Source organism: Choloepus didactylus, chromosome 24, assembly GCF_015220235.1.
Source record: "Choloepus didactylus isolate mChoDid1 chromosome 24, mChoDid1.pri, whole genome shotgun sequence".
Taxonomy (NCBI): Eukaryota; Metazoa; Chordata; class Mammalia; order Pilosa; family Megalonychidae; genus Choloepus; species Choloepus didactylus.
The window spans coordinates 379927-396165 of NC_051330.1; the positions used below are offsets into that span (position 1 = coordinate 379927).

The following is a 16239-nucleotide window of genomic DNA, read 5'->3' on the forward strand; positions in this document are numbered from 1 at the left end:
AGAACTACATAAAGGCGGGGGAATGGAGGAGTATAGGAACATAGTTTATATGTCCTATTGAAGTTAAGTTGGTATCAAAGAAAAACAAGATTGTTATAGATTTAAGAGGTTAAATTTAAGCCCCACTGTAAACACAAAGAAAGTTTCAGAGAATATGACCACAGAGATGAAAAGTAGAGTATGGGTTACAACAAGTGGGGGAAGGGGCAATGGGAAGTTAAGAAATGAGTGTAGGGTTTCTGTTTGGGGTGAAGGGAAACTTCTAGTAATGGATGGTGGGAAGGTAATAGCATTGCAACATTCTAAATGTGATTAATCCCACTAACGGAATGCCAGGAAGGGGTTGGAATGGGAAGATTTAGGCTGTACATATGTTTCCACAACTGAAAAAAAAAAAAAAAGACAGTCTAAATAGATAATGACAATTAAATGACAAGGATGATCCTGGATGGGATCTCAGGATGGAGGCGACAAGGCTCAAAGGGACACAGCTGGGACAAAAGAAAGAAAAACAATGAAATATAGAATGTAAACTTTGTATCAATGTTGAATTTCTTGAACTTCTTAGCTGCGCTTAATGGAATTGCATAAAAGAATGTGCTTGTACATGGGAAATGCATATGTGAATCATATTGTTTGTTCAAGGATGTGTGCAGCTTACTCACATGTTCAGAAGACAGAGCAATAGATGATGGACGATAGATAGGGAGGGAAAGAAAGAAATGGTGGTGTGACAGGATGTTAAAGTTAGTAGATTGGGGTATTGGGGGAGGGGGGTCGGGGTATTCTGGAGTTCTGTGTATGGGGTTTGTATTGTCTTTGCAAATGTTCCTGTAAGTTTGAATTTATTTAAAAAAAAAAAAAAAAAAAAAAAAAAAGAGCAGTAGAGTTCCCCCAGGAGATTCAGATATTTAAGTATCTGTCAGATATATAAGTATCTTTAAAATAACTATGATGCATTTACACTTTGAGACAAGAAACAGTAACAGAGACTGGATTTACCCTCCCACCTAAAACTATTGAGAAATCAGAAAAAACAGGTGACAAATGGTTTTCAGACACTGGACAATAAGGCAGCACAGGACAGCAATTACTGATAGATGCAAAATAAACAAGGTGAGTCCTTTCAACTGTTCCAGCTTACTGCCTGGACAGCTTCCAGAGGACAGCACAAGGAGAGGGAACCCAGCAGAGCCTGGTGGTCTCCCTAAATCAAGGAGAGGAAGATGGGAGTTCAGGGAGGCCAAGGTGGCTAGAGTTCACCGGGCAGAGTACCAAAGAGGAGAGAGCCACACAGATAGAAAGCTCTGGAGACCTGAAGAGGGACCCCCTTGAATCTTCAGCTGAGTAATGATCAGCACATGCACGTGAGGAAACATACCACAAAGAGCAGAGGGAACAATCGTGGGGTATCACACAGGGCCAGGAACAGTTTATGTTCCCACCAGTCAGAGAAGAAAACCTTGTAACTTACAGGGCACCAGAAAAAGTTCTCAGGAAGGTTTCACTTAAAAGCAAGCCCAAACTGCTTCTAAACAATTTAACTACATCCCAGAACAAACTCACTCAATAATATGTAGATGAATTCAAAAATATCCAGCGCTCAAACAAGATAGAATTAATAATGTGTTGCATCCAATCAAAAATCACTAGGTTTTTGGAAAAATTTAAAAACTGAACACATTAAGTAAAGTCATGGAAGATAAAAAAGATCCACATTGAACGTCTAGTAATGAAAACTTTACATAGTAATATGGGATGGGATTAGATCCTGCAATGAAAAGATTAGTGAAACTGATAGCAAGAGAAACAATCCAAAATGAAATAGAAAATAAAGAATAAATTAAACAGAGTAAGTTCTGGAACAACTTCAAGCAGCCTAATATAGAAGTAACTATAGTCCATGAGGAGCTGGAAGTTGGGGTAGAGAAAATATTTGAATAAATAGTTACCTGAACTTTTCCAAACTGGATAAAAACTATAAACTCACAGACCCAAATTCAATAAAACCAAAGCATATGGAATGTGAAAAAACAGCAAAGCCGATCATAACCACATTGATTAAAATCAGTGATAAAAAGAAAATTCTAGAAGCAGCCTGAGAAAAATGACATTACATAAAAGAAACAACGATTAAGCATGACGGCAGACTTCCCCTCAGAAGCAACACACGCGGAAAGCAGGGGAACATCCTTAAAGTACTGAAAGGTAAAAACTGTTAACCTATAACTATTCTATACCCAGCAATAATCTTTCAAAAATGAAGGCCAAATATGTTTTCATCAGATAAAAATCTGAAAAATTATCACTAGCAGATCTGCATTACAAGAAACATTAAAGAAGTCTTCAGTTGGAAGGAAAATAACCTGCCTATACACAAAGGAATGGTAAATCTTTTGTTGGTAAATAAAAAGACATTTATCCTATGGACTGTTTAAAGGAAAAAAATTATATATTGTGAAATTTATAACATATGGAAACATTATAACATTTATAACATATTATAATATTAACATATTATAACATATGGAAACACATTATAACACATTTTCCTTCAGTTGGAAGGAAAATAACCTGCCTATACACAAAGGAATGGTAAATCTTTTGTTGGTAAATAAAAAGACATTTATCCTATGGACTGTTTAAAGGAAAAAATAACAATGTATTGTGAAATTTATAACATATGCATGATGACAATACAACAAAGACTAGGAAAGGAGATACAGAAGTATACTATCATAAGATTCTTATATTGTATAGGAAGTGGTATAGTGTTACTGATAAGTTAAAAATTCATAATATAAACCCTAACACAACCATCAATTAAAGAAAAAGATATAGCTAATTAGCCAATAAAGGAGATAAAATGGAATCTTAAAATAAACTCAGTTAATTCAAAAGAAGAGAGAAAAAAAGAGGGAGAGGCAACAAAGAATCCATGAGAAACAGAAAATACATTGTAAGACAGCAGATTTAAACCCAAGGGCACATCAATAATTACATTAAATTTAAATATGTCTACTGGATCTGAAAAGAGTGAAAACAAACCACAAGGTCTCCACCAGACAGCAGCAATTTGAGGAAATAAGGTGAAACTGGGAGGGGTTTTGCCCAATTCAGTAACCAGGTGAGTACAAAGTGTCTGTGGTAACTATGAAAGGGGGGAACTGTCTAGGACCCAGGGACTCTAAACTCATGGGCGAGGTCCCACAGGACCAAAATATGGAGAAAAACACCAGGAATGGAATTACAATTGAGCAGGACAGGAATAAAGGAGATGAAAGAAAGAGAAGGTCCAGATAAAAAATGAGAGAAGAGAACAGAACCAGAAAGTCTCAGAAAGGAAGTTCCAACAGTTGTAAACAGAAGAGGGGGCTCTAAAGTTAGAAAAACTATCCTGAATCACATGTTCTAAAAGTTCAGAAAAACTAAATTTAAATAAAAACGAGCAATAGAAAAGTACTGAGGTAAAATTCCACAAAAGTGATTATGCAAAAAGATGTTACTAAAAGAAAAAAGAGCATAAGGAAGAGAGCAACCCTCTACAGACAAGGAAAGCATCCCACAAATACGCCTGTGAAACAATCAACACTATTACCTACTTTTTGAAAATGAGCTGAAAGATATTAAGAAATGATAGATGCAATAGAAGAACATAAATTAGATGTAGAAAAATTAAGGAAAGAAAATTAAACTTCAGGAGAACTAAACCATAAGGAACTGAATCTTGAATAACCACAGAAAGAGAATGCTTTTAGAAAAATAGGAGGACATTTTTAAACTCCAAAATATATAGAGATTCCAAAAGGATTCAAGAGAAAGTATCAAATAAGTAATATAAAGATAATAGACTCCTCTGATGAAGAAAACCAAAACAAGGGATCAGAACAAATACTAAAAATTTTAAGTTAAGAAAACTTTCCTGAAATTAAAAAAAAAAATTCAGATTATGAATTGAAAGAACACACCACGCAACTGAGAATACCAATGTAGAAAAGCCAACAACAAATATGTTCTAATAAAACTGTCAATTTGAAGGAAAGACTGTCACCAGACTTACAGCAAAGCTTTATGCCAGACCTAAATTCGTACATACATACATAACTTAAAATGGAGCAATATACTTAAAATTCTTAAGGAAAGAATGTGAGCCAAGAATTTTACAGCCAGCAAAACTGACTTTCAAATATTAAGGGCACAAACTGTTATCAACATGCAAGAAACTGAGGGAATATTCTCCCCATGAGCCCATGCTGAGGAATCATCTAGAGACCAAGTTTCATAAAACCAAAATGATTAGAGACATAAGAACTGGTGGTGGGCATTTAGTCCGCAGTTATTTGCAAAACTAAGTCTAAATGTTGGGTAAACAGGAAAGCTGATGGTCCATAACGGCTACATACTGACAATGCAGACAGGTACAATTATTTTCAATGCAGGGAGTGGGGCGGGGTGAGGTGGGGTGTGGGGAGCAACATGCAAACAAATTTTGACCTGCTCTCAGTAATCCTACTGGTAGTGGTATTGTTAGTACTGGCATTCTGAGATGGTTAAGCATGTAATATGGGATAAAACAAACGAGTAACTATGGGACAGTCTGATTCTATCATCCCATGTCTGTGAGAACCAGGACATAGTATTAAAGGAGAGACAGATGCCATTAGAGGAAAGTTAACTAAAATGCAATCATATTCGTTTCCTAGGACTGCTGAATGTGAACCAAACTGAAAGCATCAGTATGTTCATGATTCTTTACCATAGGACTCATGGACATGTACGCATACATGAAATAAATGTCTAAGCATGAAATGACTTCAGCCTAGAGAATTTACAGACATGTAACAAAGACTGATTAAGAAAATCAAGTGGCATGCTTGTGGATGGTTTTAAAATTACCAGATCCAGTACTAATACACTATTCACCCCACAGTTCTATCCTCCCTGAAGGCAGCAGGTGAAAATATGAGTAACTGTTAAGAATGTTACTTTAGGGGACTCTTCCCATCTTTCTTCCTCTCCTGCATCTAGAATTTCTTCTCAGAATTCAGAATAAGCAGAGCAGTGACTCAAAAGTACCAAGAAGTTTCTAACATGAAGCAGAGGAAGGGGAAAGTGGAAGAGACACCCATTCAGATCGGAGATATAATCTCCGTGACCTAAGTGAGTACTTTCTAGCTGGTATTGATGATAGAAGAAAGGGGAAAGTTCCCTATAAGCAAAGCACATGTAATTCAAAGAAAGGCTAATACAGTTTTATAAAGGAACAGAAAAGTACGGCTAAACACCCATCCTGCAGGCACGAACAATAACCGTGCGAGTGGGCATGCCTGTGCTGAGGGTGCCCGGTGAATGAGAGCACACTTCTCTCTGGAAACAGGCAGGAGAGGAGAAACGCAGGCCTTTCACTTGACTTGACTGAACTCTGCTTAGTGAAGGCCAGCAAGCTAAAAACTGGCAGAAGGTAAGAGCAGAGACCCAGGTGGGCAACTACCTCCAGTGCGGCTGCACAGGAGAAGCTGTGAGCAGGCCACGAGTGCTAGTCACAGCCTCTTTTCTGCTTCCTGTGCAGCACTTTTACGTAGAAACCTGGCAGTCACGTTTGGGCTACTGTTTATACTGTGCACTCTCCTCACTCCCTAATATATCATAAGCTCCATAAGGACAGGGACTGTGCTTTATTCGTCTATAAATTTTGCACATCTATGACAGTGCCTGACGAGATGTTTTACACTAGTGTATGGTCAGTATGTTTGTTGCATTACATTAAAACAAACAAAAAAAAGACAACGGGTAGTCAGGCAGAAGAGAAAACTTGCTCTGTATTATATCAAAGACAAAAATCAGGACAAACTGGAAGGAGAGCATGAGGAGGCATATTAGGCCAACATTAAGAGAAAACTTCTTTGGCACTAGGTTTCCTCAAGAAATAATAATGCCCCTTTCACCACCTCTAGAGTATTAAAGAAGATGCTGGATGACCACTGGCAGGGACCCTGGGGAAAGGATATCCTCTCCGGGTCTAGGGCTCATATATTTCTTTGAATTTGAGATCTGCTTCAAACTTCTTTGATTTAAGGCTGCCCTGAGAGAGCCAGGCTGAAAAAGGAGAAACAATCTATCCCAAAACCTTTACTATCCCAATGTAAATTTGATAATGCAAAAGCTCACCGCTACTTTATCAAAGAATTAAATATCAAAACAAACCTTTGAGCACCAGGCATTTCACACTGTTATTTTCATTGAATCCTTGATATTATTATCCCCATTTTATAAGAGGACACTGACATTGAGAGAATAAGCAATGAGTCAGTTTTGAACTTCAACTCAAACCACATTCTTTCCACTGAACCTTACTGCTTCTAAGATGTTAGCATTTGTAAAATACAATCATTGCCTCTTTTGTGTATTGGAATTAAAAAACTTAATTTTCTACTGTATCTTAATTTCCATACCATAAACTCATGCTTCCATGTCTTACCACTTATTTCAAGCTCTGCCCAATGTGATTTCTTTCCATTTGCTGCTTCCTCAGAGGACATAATTGAGTACATCCTCCGAGGGTCAGGGGGCTCGTATTTTTCTTTGGGCATGCCTGTTGAATTAAGAAAAAAAAAAAAAACCAATCAGTATTCTCAGGAATCAAATAACCAAAAGCAACAACAACTTCCTAAGAAGCAGATACCAATGCTATGGTCTCTTAATGCCATTTCCCACTAAAAGGAACTAGGGTTCCTTGGAGAAACTGACGTTTTTAGGTCCGGGACAGAAAAGGTACAAAATAAGCCTGGGAAGCTACAAAGGTATTGTGACTGTGAAGGAGAGGAGTGAACTTGAAAAAACTCTTAGTGGCCAAAGGGGAGACAATGTGAACATTGTAAGAATGACTATGAGTCATGGTGAAGTACGTAACTCATAATTTTAATTAAAAAAATAAAAACCCAGTCACCTGAAAAATCAAGCATTTATCCTGCCTTTCTGGCATAAACTAGATGAGAAAATATGTTTCTTAAGAGAATTCCAGCTAATAAATGCAGAAGAAATTATATCCTTAGGAAATCATAATTTTGCAACTCCAAATGAAATAACAGATCTAGGCAATGATCATCAGTGGTTAATAAAACCACTATGTGAAAATAATCAATAGAAACATTTTTTAATGGCTAGAGCAGACTATATGTAACACCTGAATCCAATGATCAATTTCATCACTAGGACAATCAGATGTTAGGGGCCTCCTGTGAGACATGATATGAAGTACAAAACACTACATCTGTTCTTGTGTCCCCAACAAAAAACAAGAAAAAGAAAAAAGACTGAACCTGAATCAAATGAACTAGTTTATAAACAGTAAGGGGATAGAGGAACATGTTAAAAATAAGACCACGAGGAACAGGCAGCAGGCGGGATTTGAACCCCCAGTCATACAGTTCGCCAAATCTTGACTAGAACTCTGATAGGAGAGACAAAATAAAACAAAAAGTAAAGTAAAATAAACCAGGCAGGTAGGACAATGCCAAAGGAATGCACAGATACAGAGGAAAAGAAAAGGGAGAAATGGTGGGCTAAAAAAGTAAGAATATGATTTTAATTTCTAAGTGAAGGAAACAATAATAATGCAGGCTAATTCTCTTTTAAAGCATCTTCCTTATATACAAGTATTCATGCATCATCAACTAACAAATTCTCATGAACAAATAAAGGATTCCTAATTAAAAAAAAATAAGTAAATAACGCCACAAGATACAGCCAGCCAGATGAAGAATATGGAAAGCTTTATGTGACAAATGACCCAGTTTCTCCAGCAAATGAATGAAACGAAAAAAAGGAGAGCAAAAGGAACCGGATATAGATTAAATGGCTTAAGAATTACAGCAATGGAATGTAATGTGTAGACTGTGTTCCTGATTTGAACAGACCAAGTGTAAAAAGACACTTGAGAATCAGGGAAATCTGAACATGGATTAAATATTAGATGATATTAAAGAAGTGCTGGTCATTTTGTTTGTGCCTATGTTTCTTTTTTTAAAAGTCCTTTTATTCATTATAGATACATAGTGAAATATTTAGGCGAAATGAAATAGCACTCCTCTTGCCCTTGCCCTGCTCTTGTTTGATCTTATTTGTGTGGATAAACCCATAATCCAGGTTTAATCCACCTCTCCACTTAGTCTGTATACCTACACAGCTAAACATACCTGGAGAAAAACCTACAACCAATGGGTTCTTAATGCTGCCCAAAAATAATACTGTGAATTCTGAGCCCATCCCCTCTTCCTAGATGACTTCTCTCCTCAAACCTCTATCACCTCCTCCTCTATTTTCCCTCTCAGCTGAAGACCTTACTTCTATTTCCTCAGTACAACAGGAAACAACCAGAACTGGCCTTTCTACAAACTCCCACATACATCTAGCGATACTCTCTTTTTACTGTGGACACACTGCCTGCCCTTTTAGCAATTAATCCACCTATGCACCTAATCCCACTCTATCACCTTGCCTACCGAAAGACATTACTCCAGCAATTCTCTTTCTCTCCTACATCAATTTTCTCCTTCCTACTGGTATTATTTTCCCTATTTAGAAAAAAAAAGTCCTGATCTCATGTCCTTCTCCAGCTACCACTCTTTCTCCTCCTCCTCTTTACAGTAAAAAAATCCTCAAGGGTTGCATACGCTCTCTGTCACCTAGTCCTCTTCTCCCAGTCTTAAATCCATTTTAGTCAGTAAGTACCTTTAACTTCCACCAAAAACTGCCTGTCAAGAGGAATCCCGGTGACCTCCACACTGCCATATCCAATGGTCCTTTCTGATACCACTTTTTACTTGTCCTATGGTCAGCATCTGATGTACATGATCATTCCCTCCTAGGAATACTTACTTTACTTGGCTTCTAGGATACCTTTCTCTAGGTTTTCCTCCTGTCTCTCTAGATTTAGTCTTTCACTAGTTCTTCCTGCAGAGCTGAGGCTTTGACAGGTTTAAGTAATTTGCCCAGTGTCAGAAGGTTGAAGAGTAGCAGAATCAAGGTTTGAATATAGACCTGCTTGATTAAAAGTCAAGTTATTTTCATTGTTATGCTGCCTCCCTGTGGTGGGAAGCAGAGCTCCTTTCCAAACACAGAAATGGGCTCTGAACATTTATATATATTCATAGCCAAAGGACAGAAGTTAATAATCCTAAAAACAATCCTAAAGCTGTTTAAAATAAGTAAGGATATGAACGGTGAGACTCATCATAGGCACAAGAAAGAGTCTATCCAAAACAGTATTGTTAATTACTGACTCTTGTATGTTAATGTCTTCAGTACAGAAATGCAATGACTGAAGTTTTCAGATTGACAAAAAACGCCTAATATAGTCAGCTAGAGAAAAGAATTGTTCATTGTGTCTAGAGGACAATCTGGTGAAGCAAATGGCCTTTCTGAATGTCTTGAATATGTGAGTTTTAGCCTAAAAAATATTAAATGCCATGTAAGTCTATTAGAACTTGATGACAATATCCCTTAACATCCCTCAAGCTATCCCATAAGATCACCCAAATGCTATTATTCTGACCGGCTTCTACTTACAAACCAACCTTCTGATCTCCATCGGCTTTTCCAAATCAAATTTTGTAAAGGGAAATTTCTCTGACCAGCTGAGATTAGTATTTTGGTCCTATTTATCACTTCATTTCTCAGTGAAAGTCAGAAGTCTGACTTACCAATCGCATGTGAGTTTAGCGGGTGTGCATCAATGCCCAGAGTTTGATCACACTGGCGAACTGACAAAAGTGTTACTGAACTAAGGAATCTGAAACAGGCTCTGAACCTATCTTGGCCATTCTATCAAAGTTAGGATTTCTGCCTCAGCAGCCAACCACTCCCTTTCTTGTTTTCATAATGTAAGACAGGCTGTTTTAAATTTAAGGGAAATTCACTCTAAATTCAAAAGCAGTGAAGAAATACTTTCTATTTTCCAAGTCCCTGAGATTGGGGGTAAAGAAGTGGAAAAAAAAAAAAAAAATACAATAGAATAAAAGAAATAGTAGCAACCCGAACCATCAAGCTCCCAAACGGTAGCAGCAGGAGAGCGTGTGCCAACTGGGAAACTCTACCCGTTTTTCTGAGAGTCCATCAAAACACAGCACAGAGACCAGCTACAGAAAAGGATATTAGGAATAGCCTACAATTCAGGGTATTTTCCAAAGCTTTGAAATCAACAAGTAGATCTTGATCTCTTAAAAACACAGCATGTCACTGTAGACTGCTATCAAAAAAGAAATGAAAGGCTTCCCAAAAATCACAAACTGTCAAGGAGAATTACAAAAGACTATTTTCAAAGAAGGCTAGGCCAAGGTCAGCAGGAATTTAGCATCTGACTAGTCAATCTCCTCCTTAACCAATCCAGTGCCAGACATCACTACTGAGCTTGGCAGCAAGAAATCCAGCCCTGTTCCAGCCCTAGGAGTAATGGCTTTTCATTATTCTAGAATAATTATTTTACTTCAAGAAACAGAGGACATTAGTTACCATATTTATTTAAAAGTTATGTTTACATACTTAAACATTTTATAAAATGGTTTAAAGGTTAAAAACCACAACAAACCAACTAGAACCATCCTGGGAAAGTTAGTGGCAAAAAAGCAGAATTACAGTTCATAACACAATGAACTGAAGGACTCTTCTGGAGCATTTAAACTAAGGGTGGCCTAACTGCATACCATAAACCTTGAAAAACTACCATCTAGAGGGAGAAAGAAAAACCTTCAGGAACCCACACAGTCTGTACCCCACACTCCCACAAACAGGGTGTGGGTGTGTGTGGGTGTGTTGGGGGGGCTTGGTAAGACGAAGGGGGTAGGGGCAGGAATCAGAGACGGGTTGAAGAAATTTATCAGCATGTAAAGTAAAAGAGAAAAGAAGTAAGATAAGAACTAAGAAAGAGTTCTTTCCATGGGAAAAGGATATGCAAGAACAAAATTACAAAAACCAATCATAACTGCCCGTAGCCAACAGGTATGCCACAGCCTTGCCTCTCCCTCATCCGTACAAGCACGAGAAAAACCAGTGTAGCTTTCACAACAAATCTCTAAGGAGAAAACAAGAGAGGTGCCAAAAGAATCCAGCCACTTTACATTTGATAAAGAGCAAGTTAACACAGAGGGGCCAATGTAACAAGAGTTAATTTCAACACACAAACAGCATAATAACTATACAAAATCACCACTGCAAAGAACCCACGAAGAATCCATTTTTGGGGGAAAATGCTACAGAAATAGAAAAACAAAATTCACAAACAAGTGCTTTTCATGCTTGAAGAAATTTAGAGTCTATGAAGTCTCTAAAATAAAGAAGTCAAATACAGAACAAGACAAGTTGAAATAAAAAGGAAGACTACAGAGCTAATGGGAAAAAAATGAGTATTCTTAAAATGGAATATAAGTATTTTTAAAACTTAAAAATAAGTTGAGGCAAAAAAAAAAAAAAAGGCAAATCAGAGAAGAATATATACATGATTCCCACTAATTCCTAATTCAAAAGACAAAACAGGCAAAGTTGAACACATTATTTAGAGAAACACTTTTGTGGCACAACAAAACAAAAGCAAAGAAATGATTAATATGATATCCAAGGCAGTAATTACCTCTACCAGAGACAAGAGATTTCAAAGATACTGCTAATGTCCAATTTTGTAGCTGGGTAGTAAACACACAGGTGTTTCATTTTATTATTATTCATTAGTGCCCTTCTGTATACGTAGTATACTTCGCAAAAAGTAAAAAAAAAAAAACCTGAGGAACAAAGCAACCCAATTACAAAACTGATAAAAATTTAGAAACCCTGAATAAAATACATGCCACTAAAAACTCAATCAGAAACATGTACTAATAGAAAATGTAGAGAAAAGCAGATATGAAAGCAATGAAAAAGAAAGTGGATATGGAGGTTGGATAATGAAGGTCCATTCTATGTAAAACTGGTTATCTCTGTAAAGGAAATGAATGGAAAAACATTATCCAAAGACATACAATATTTCAAGGCACAAATTTTTAAATTTTATTTCTGTGAAGTGGGGATGCATCTTACAATCAATCATGTTTCATCATTAAGTTTGCAGATTTTTCTCTTTGTGGTATATAAAATGATGCACTTTACCACCAATGACACCTTTGATTTGATAAAAAAAATCAAAACAGGATAAAATTTTCCTAAAATAAAGGAAGAACTGACCCTACAGCTTGAAGTGGGAGGGAGGGATGGAAGGAAGGAGGAAGGGAGGGAGGGAGGGAAGGAAGGATATCTATTAATACAAACTCAGTGACACACCTAGGGAACATAATGGTCAAACTGCTGAAAATCAAAGACAAAATCTCGAAAGCAGCCAAATATAGAAAACACAATATGTAGGGAAAATAACAATAAGAATGACCACTGAATTCTCAACAGAAGCAATGTAAGCCTAGGAGCACTGGAATACCTTTAAAGTGCAGAAATAGTTTTTAATGAAGTGTCTACCTACAATTTTGTATCCAGTGAAAATACCCTTTAAATATGAAGTTAAAATAAAGACATTTTTAGATAAACAAAAGCTGGAAGAATTCATCACCATCAGACCTGTACTGTAAAAATGCTAAAGGTAATTCTTAAGGCCAGTGAAACTGTATGGTAACAGACTACAAGAAGGAATGAAGAACACCAAAATGACATAAAGAAAGGTAAATATCAAACTTTTTTGCTTCTTTTCTAGCTCTATCATAGGACAACTATCTATTCAAAGCAAAAATTATAGCATATATTTTAAAGTTTATGAAATAGCACAAAGGACAAAAGCAGGAGAGGACAGGAAGAATTTACTATCATAAAGGTTTATATTTACTGTGAAAAAAGGAATTCAATATTAAGTCTATTTAGATGTGGTGAGTTAAGTATGTATACTATAATCTTTAATTTAACAACAAAAACAAGAATATTTGTGTAGGTAAAATGCCAATAAAGGAATAGAACACTGAAGATTATAGGATTAACACAAAAGAAAGGAAAAACAGAGGACCACAAACAGAGAGGCAAACAGAAAAAAATAGCAAAGTGGCAGCACTTAAACCCAACCACATCACATTAAATGTTAATGGAATAAACACACCAAATGAAAGGGCAGACTATCAAACTGGATTTAACAAGCAAGATCCACCCATGTGCTACCAGCAAAAGAGGCACTGTAAGCAAAAAAACAAGTGGATAAAGAAAGATACATCATGAAATCAGTATGCATAAGAAAACAGGTGGCTAAATTAATCAGAAAGAGTAGGCTTCGAAGAAGTATTAGCAAAGATAAGACATTTCATGACAAAAGGTCAATTCATTAGGAATACAAAACAATATGCAATGTGTGTGCCTCTTATCAGGTGTGCTTCAAATTACATTAAGCAAAAATTGACAGAAAACAGAAAAACAGATAATTCCACAGAGAAATCATATTTGGAGATTTAAACAGCTCTTCCCAATAATTAATAGAAGTAGACAAAAAAATCAGTAAGGATACAAAATATTTGAACACTATCAATGTCATCAACTTTGCACTTAACCCTACACCCAACCATTGCAGAATACACATTCTTTTCAAATGCAGAGGTACATTCACCATGATAGACCATCTGCTGAGTTATAAAATAAATCTTAGATCATATGTTGGACCACAAAATAAATCTCAGTAAATTTTAAAACACTTAAATCCTAACATAGGTTTTCTGCCAACGATCAAAAAAGAAAATAAACCCCCAAAATAAGAAAGCTAAAAAACCTCCCAAATACTTGGAATTTAAACATATGTATGAATAATCATGGGTCAAATAAAAAAAAATCACAAGTAAAATTAGAAAATACTTCATATGAGGTAACAATGAAAATATAATGTATCAAAATTTATAGAATGCAGGTAAAACAGAGGGCTTAGAAGAAAATTTAAAGCTGTTTTAGATGCTTATATTAGAAAAGAAGGACCTAAATGAACAATATAAGATGCCAATTTAAGAAACTCGAAAAAGAATAAGAAATTTGAATAAGAAAAATTAATACAAAAAACTAACAAAGCCTAAGTTGGTTCTTTGAAAAGATCAATAAAACTCATAACTCCCTAGGAGATGGATCAAGAAATAAAGAGAAAACACACACACTACCAATATTAGTAATGAAAGAAGGACTATCATTACAGAACTCACAGATAACAAAAGAATATTAAACAACTTTGGGCCAATAAATTGAACAACTACTTAACCTTTTTTATGAGGCCAGCAAAACTCCTGACACCAAAACCTGACAAAGGCGTTACAGGAAAACAAAAATAGACACTAATACTGTTCAAGGAGACAGAAGCAAAAATTCTTAAAATCTCAGTATATCAAATTCAGTAATATATAAAAGACATAATGCATCATGACCACATATGGGGTTCATCACAGAAACACAAAACTGACTTAACATTCTAAAATCAATGTAATTTACCTAATTAACAAAAATTTAAAATGGAGGAAAAAACATATGATCATCCCAACAGCTGCAGAAAAAAAGCATTTGACCAAATGCAGTGCCAATTTATGAAAAGAACACATTAAGAATAGGAAAGACCACTGCCAATCTCATAAACAGTATCTACGAAAAACCTTCAGGTAACTTAAAGGTGAAACATATAATGCTTTCAATACAAAGTGTCCAGCAAAATTGTTAGTGAAATACTGAAAGCGTTCCCCTTAACAATGAAATAAAACAAGCATGTCTGTTCTTACAATTTCTATTCAGTATTGTATTGGAAGTTCTGGCCTGTGTAATAAAGAAAATGAAATAAAAGGTCACTTTGCAGAGAAAGAAGTGAAAGTGTATTCATAAACAACATGAATTAAGTTTACAGAGAAAAATCTAACAAGCCTACAATATAACCACTAGATAGGTGAAGGTAAAAATATCCTAGGATACAAGGTCATACAAAAATCAGCTGTATTTCTATGTAACAGCATCAAATAATTGGAAAAGGAAAACTGAAAAATTAATTTCATTTATAATAGCATTAAAATATATTACTTAGGAATAAACCTAGCAAAAGATATATATGACCTCTATATTAAAAACTACAAAACAATGCTGAGAAAAACTAAAGACCTAAAGAAACGGAGAAATATTTATCACTACAGTGGTTGCCTATAGTACTGACCAAGAGAATTTTCTGAGTAACGGAAATATTCAATATCTTGATTGGGGTATGTGTCTATATGGGTAGGCATACATTTATTAAAACTCAAATGTACATTTAAGGTCTGTACATTTCATCTGATGTAAACTTTATTTCAATTTAAAAAAATTCTATACTCAAACCCTAAGTCAAGTGCAAGACAGACAAAAGAGAATTTGCAAACAACTGTTAACAAACAATTCATGTACTTTTTGTTAAAAATTTACCCTTCATTACAGGATTCTGTGACAGAAAAAATGCAAACAATCTAAATGACCATCAGTAAGAATATTTGGTTAATAAGTTACAGTACATTCATACTATGGTATTTTTGTATTAAGCAAATAACTATTTATGTTAATGATGTTAGGAACCAAGATTTTCAGGTTAAGAGAACATTTATAAAATCAAAGAAAAGTAAATGAAAACACCAATACTAAAACTGACTTGACAATATAATATAAATCATGTTTTTCCATTTGCTTCTAACTATCCAATTAAATGTTCTAGAAGCAATGTTACCTCTAGAATTACCGCACTCTTAATCCTCAACTTTAATCTCTAATACCAAGAAAGCCAAATTCTTTATAGAAAATGGCCAAAGAGGGGAAGGCAAAATGGGGCAAGGTGGGGTTACAGTGGTTGGGAGATTTCCAGTGGAGTCGGGGGGGGGGGTCCACTCTGGGGGGCGTTCTTGTGCACTGTAAGATAGTCTTTTTTGGTTTTTGGTGTGTTGGAGTGGTTGGAGGGGGGTGCCTGAAGCTGTCTAACTGCAGCCCAGTGGCCTTGATTCTTGGGGACAATTGTGTGGCTGTGTAGCTTGCGCGGTGTGACTGTGTGGTTGTGGGACCTTGTGGCTCACACTCCCTTTTATCCAGTGTATGGGTTGATGGATATAAAAATAGGGACAAAAATTAAATGAAAAATAGGGCAGGATGGGAGGATGGAATGCTCTGGGTGTTCTTTTCTACTTTTACTTTTGTTCTTGTTCCTATTTTTTGGGGAGTGGGGAAGATATTCCGGAATTGATTGTGGTGGTG

The 16239-nt window shown here is 35.9% G+C and overlaps 1 protein-coding gene across 1 annotated transcript in view; it reads right to left on the minus strand.

Moving 5' to 3' along the window:
• The window catches only part of CNOT6 (CCR4-NOT transcription complex subunit 6), a 100521-nt gene that overhangs the window by 63210 nt on the left and 21072 nt on the right, over window positions 1-16239 (minus strand). Inside the window, exon 2 of the mRNA XM_037817644.1 lies at window positions 6479-6592. Within this exon, the coding sequence (XP_037673572.1) occupies window positions 6479-6590 (112 nt within the window). The 5' untranslated portion in view covers window positions 6591-6592. The remainder of the gene's footprint in view (window positions 1-6478; window positions 6593-16239) is intronic.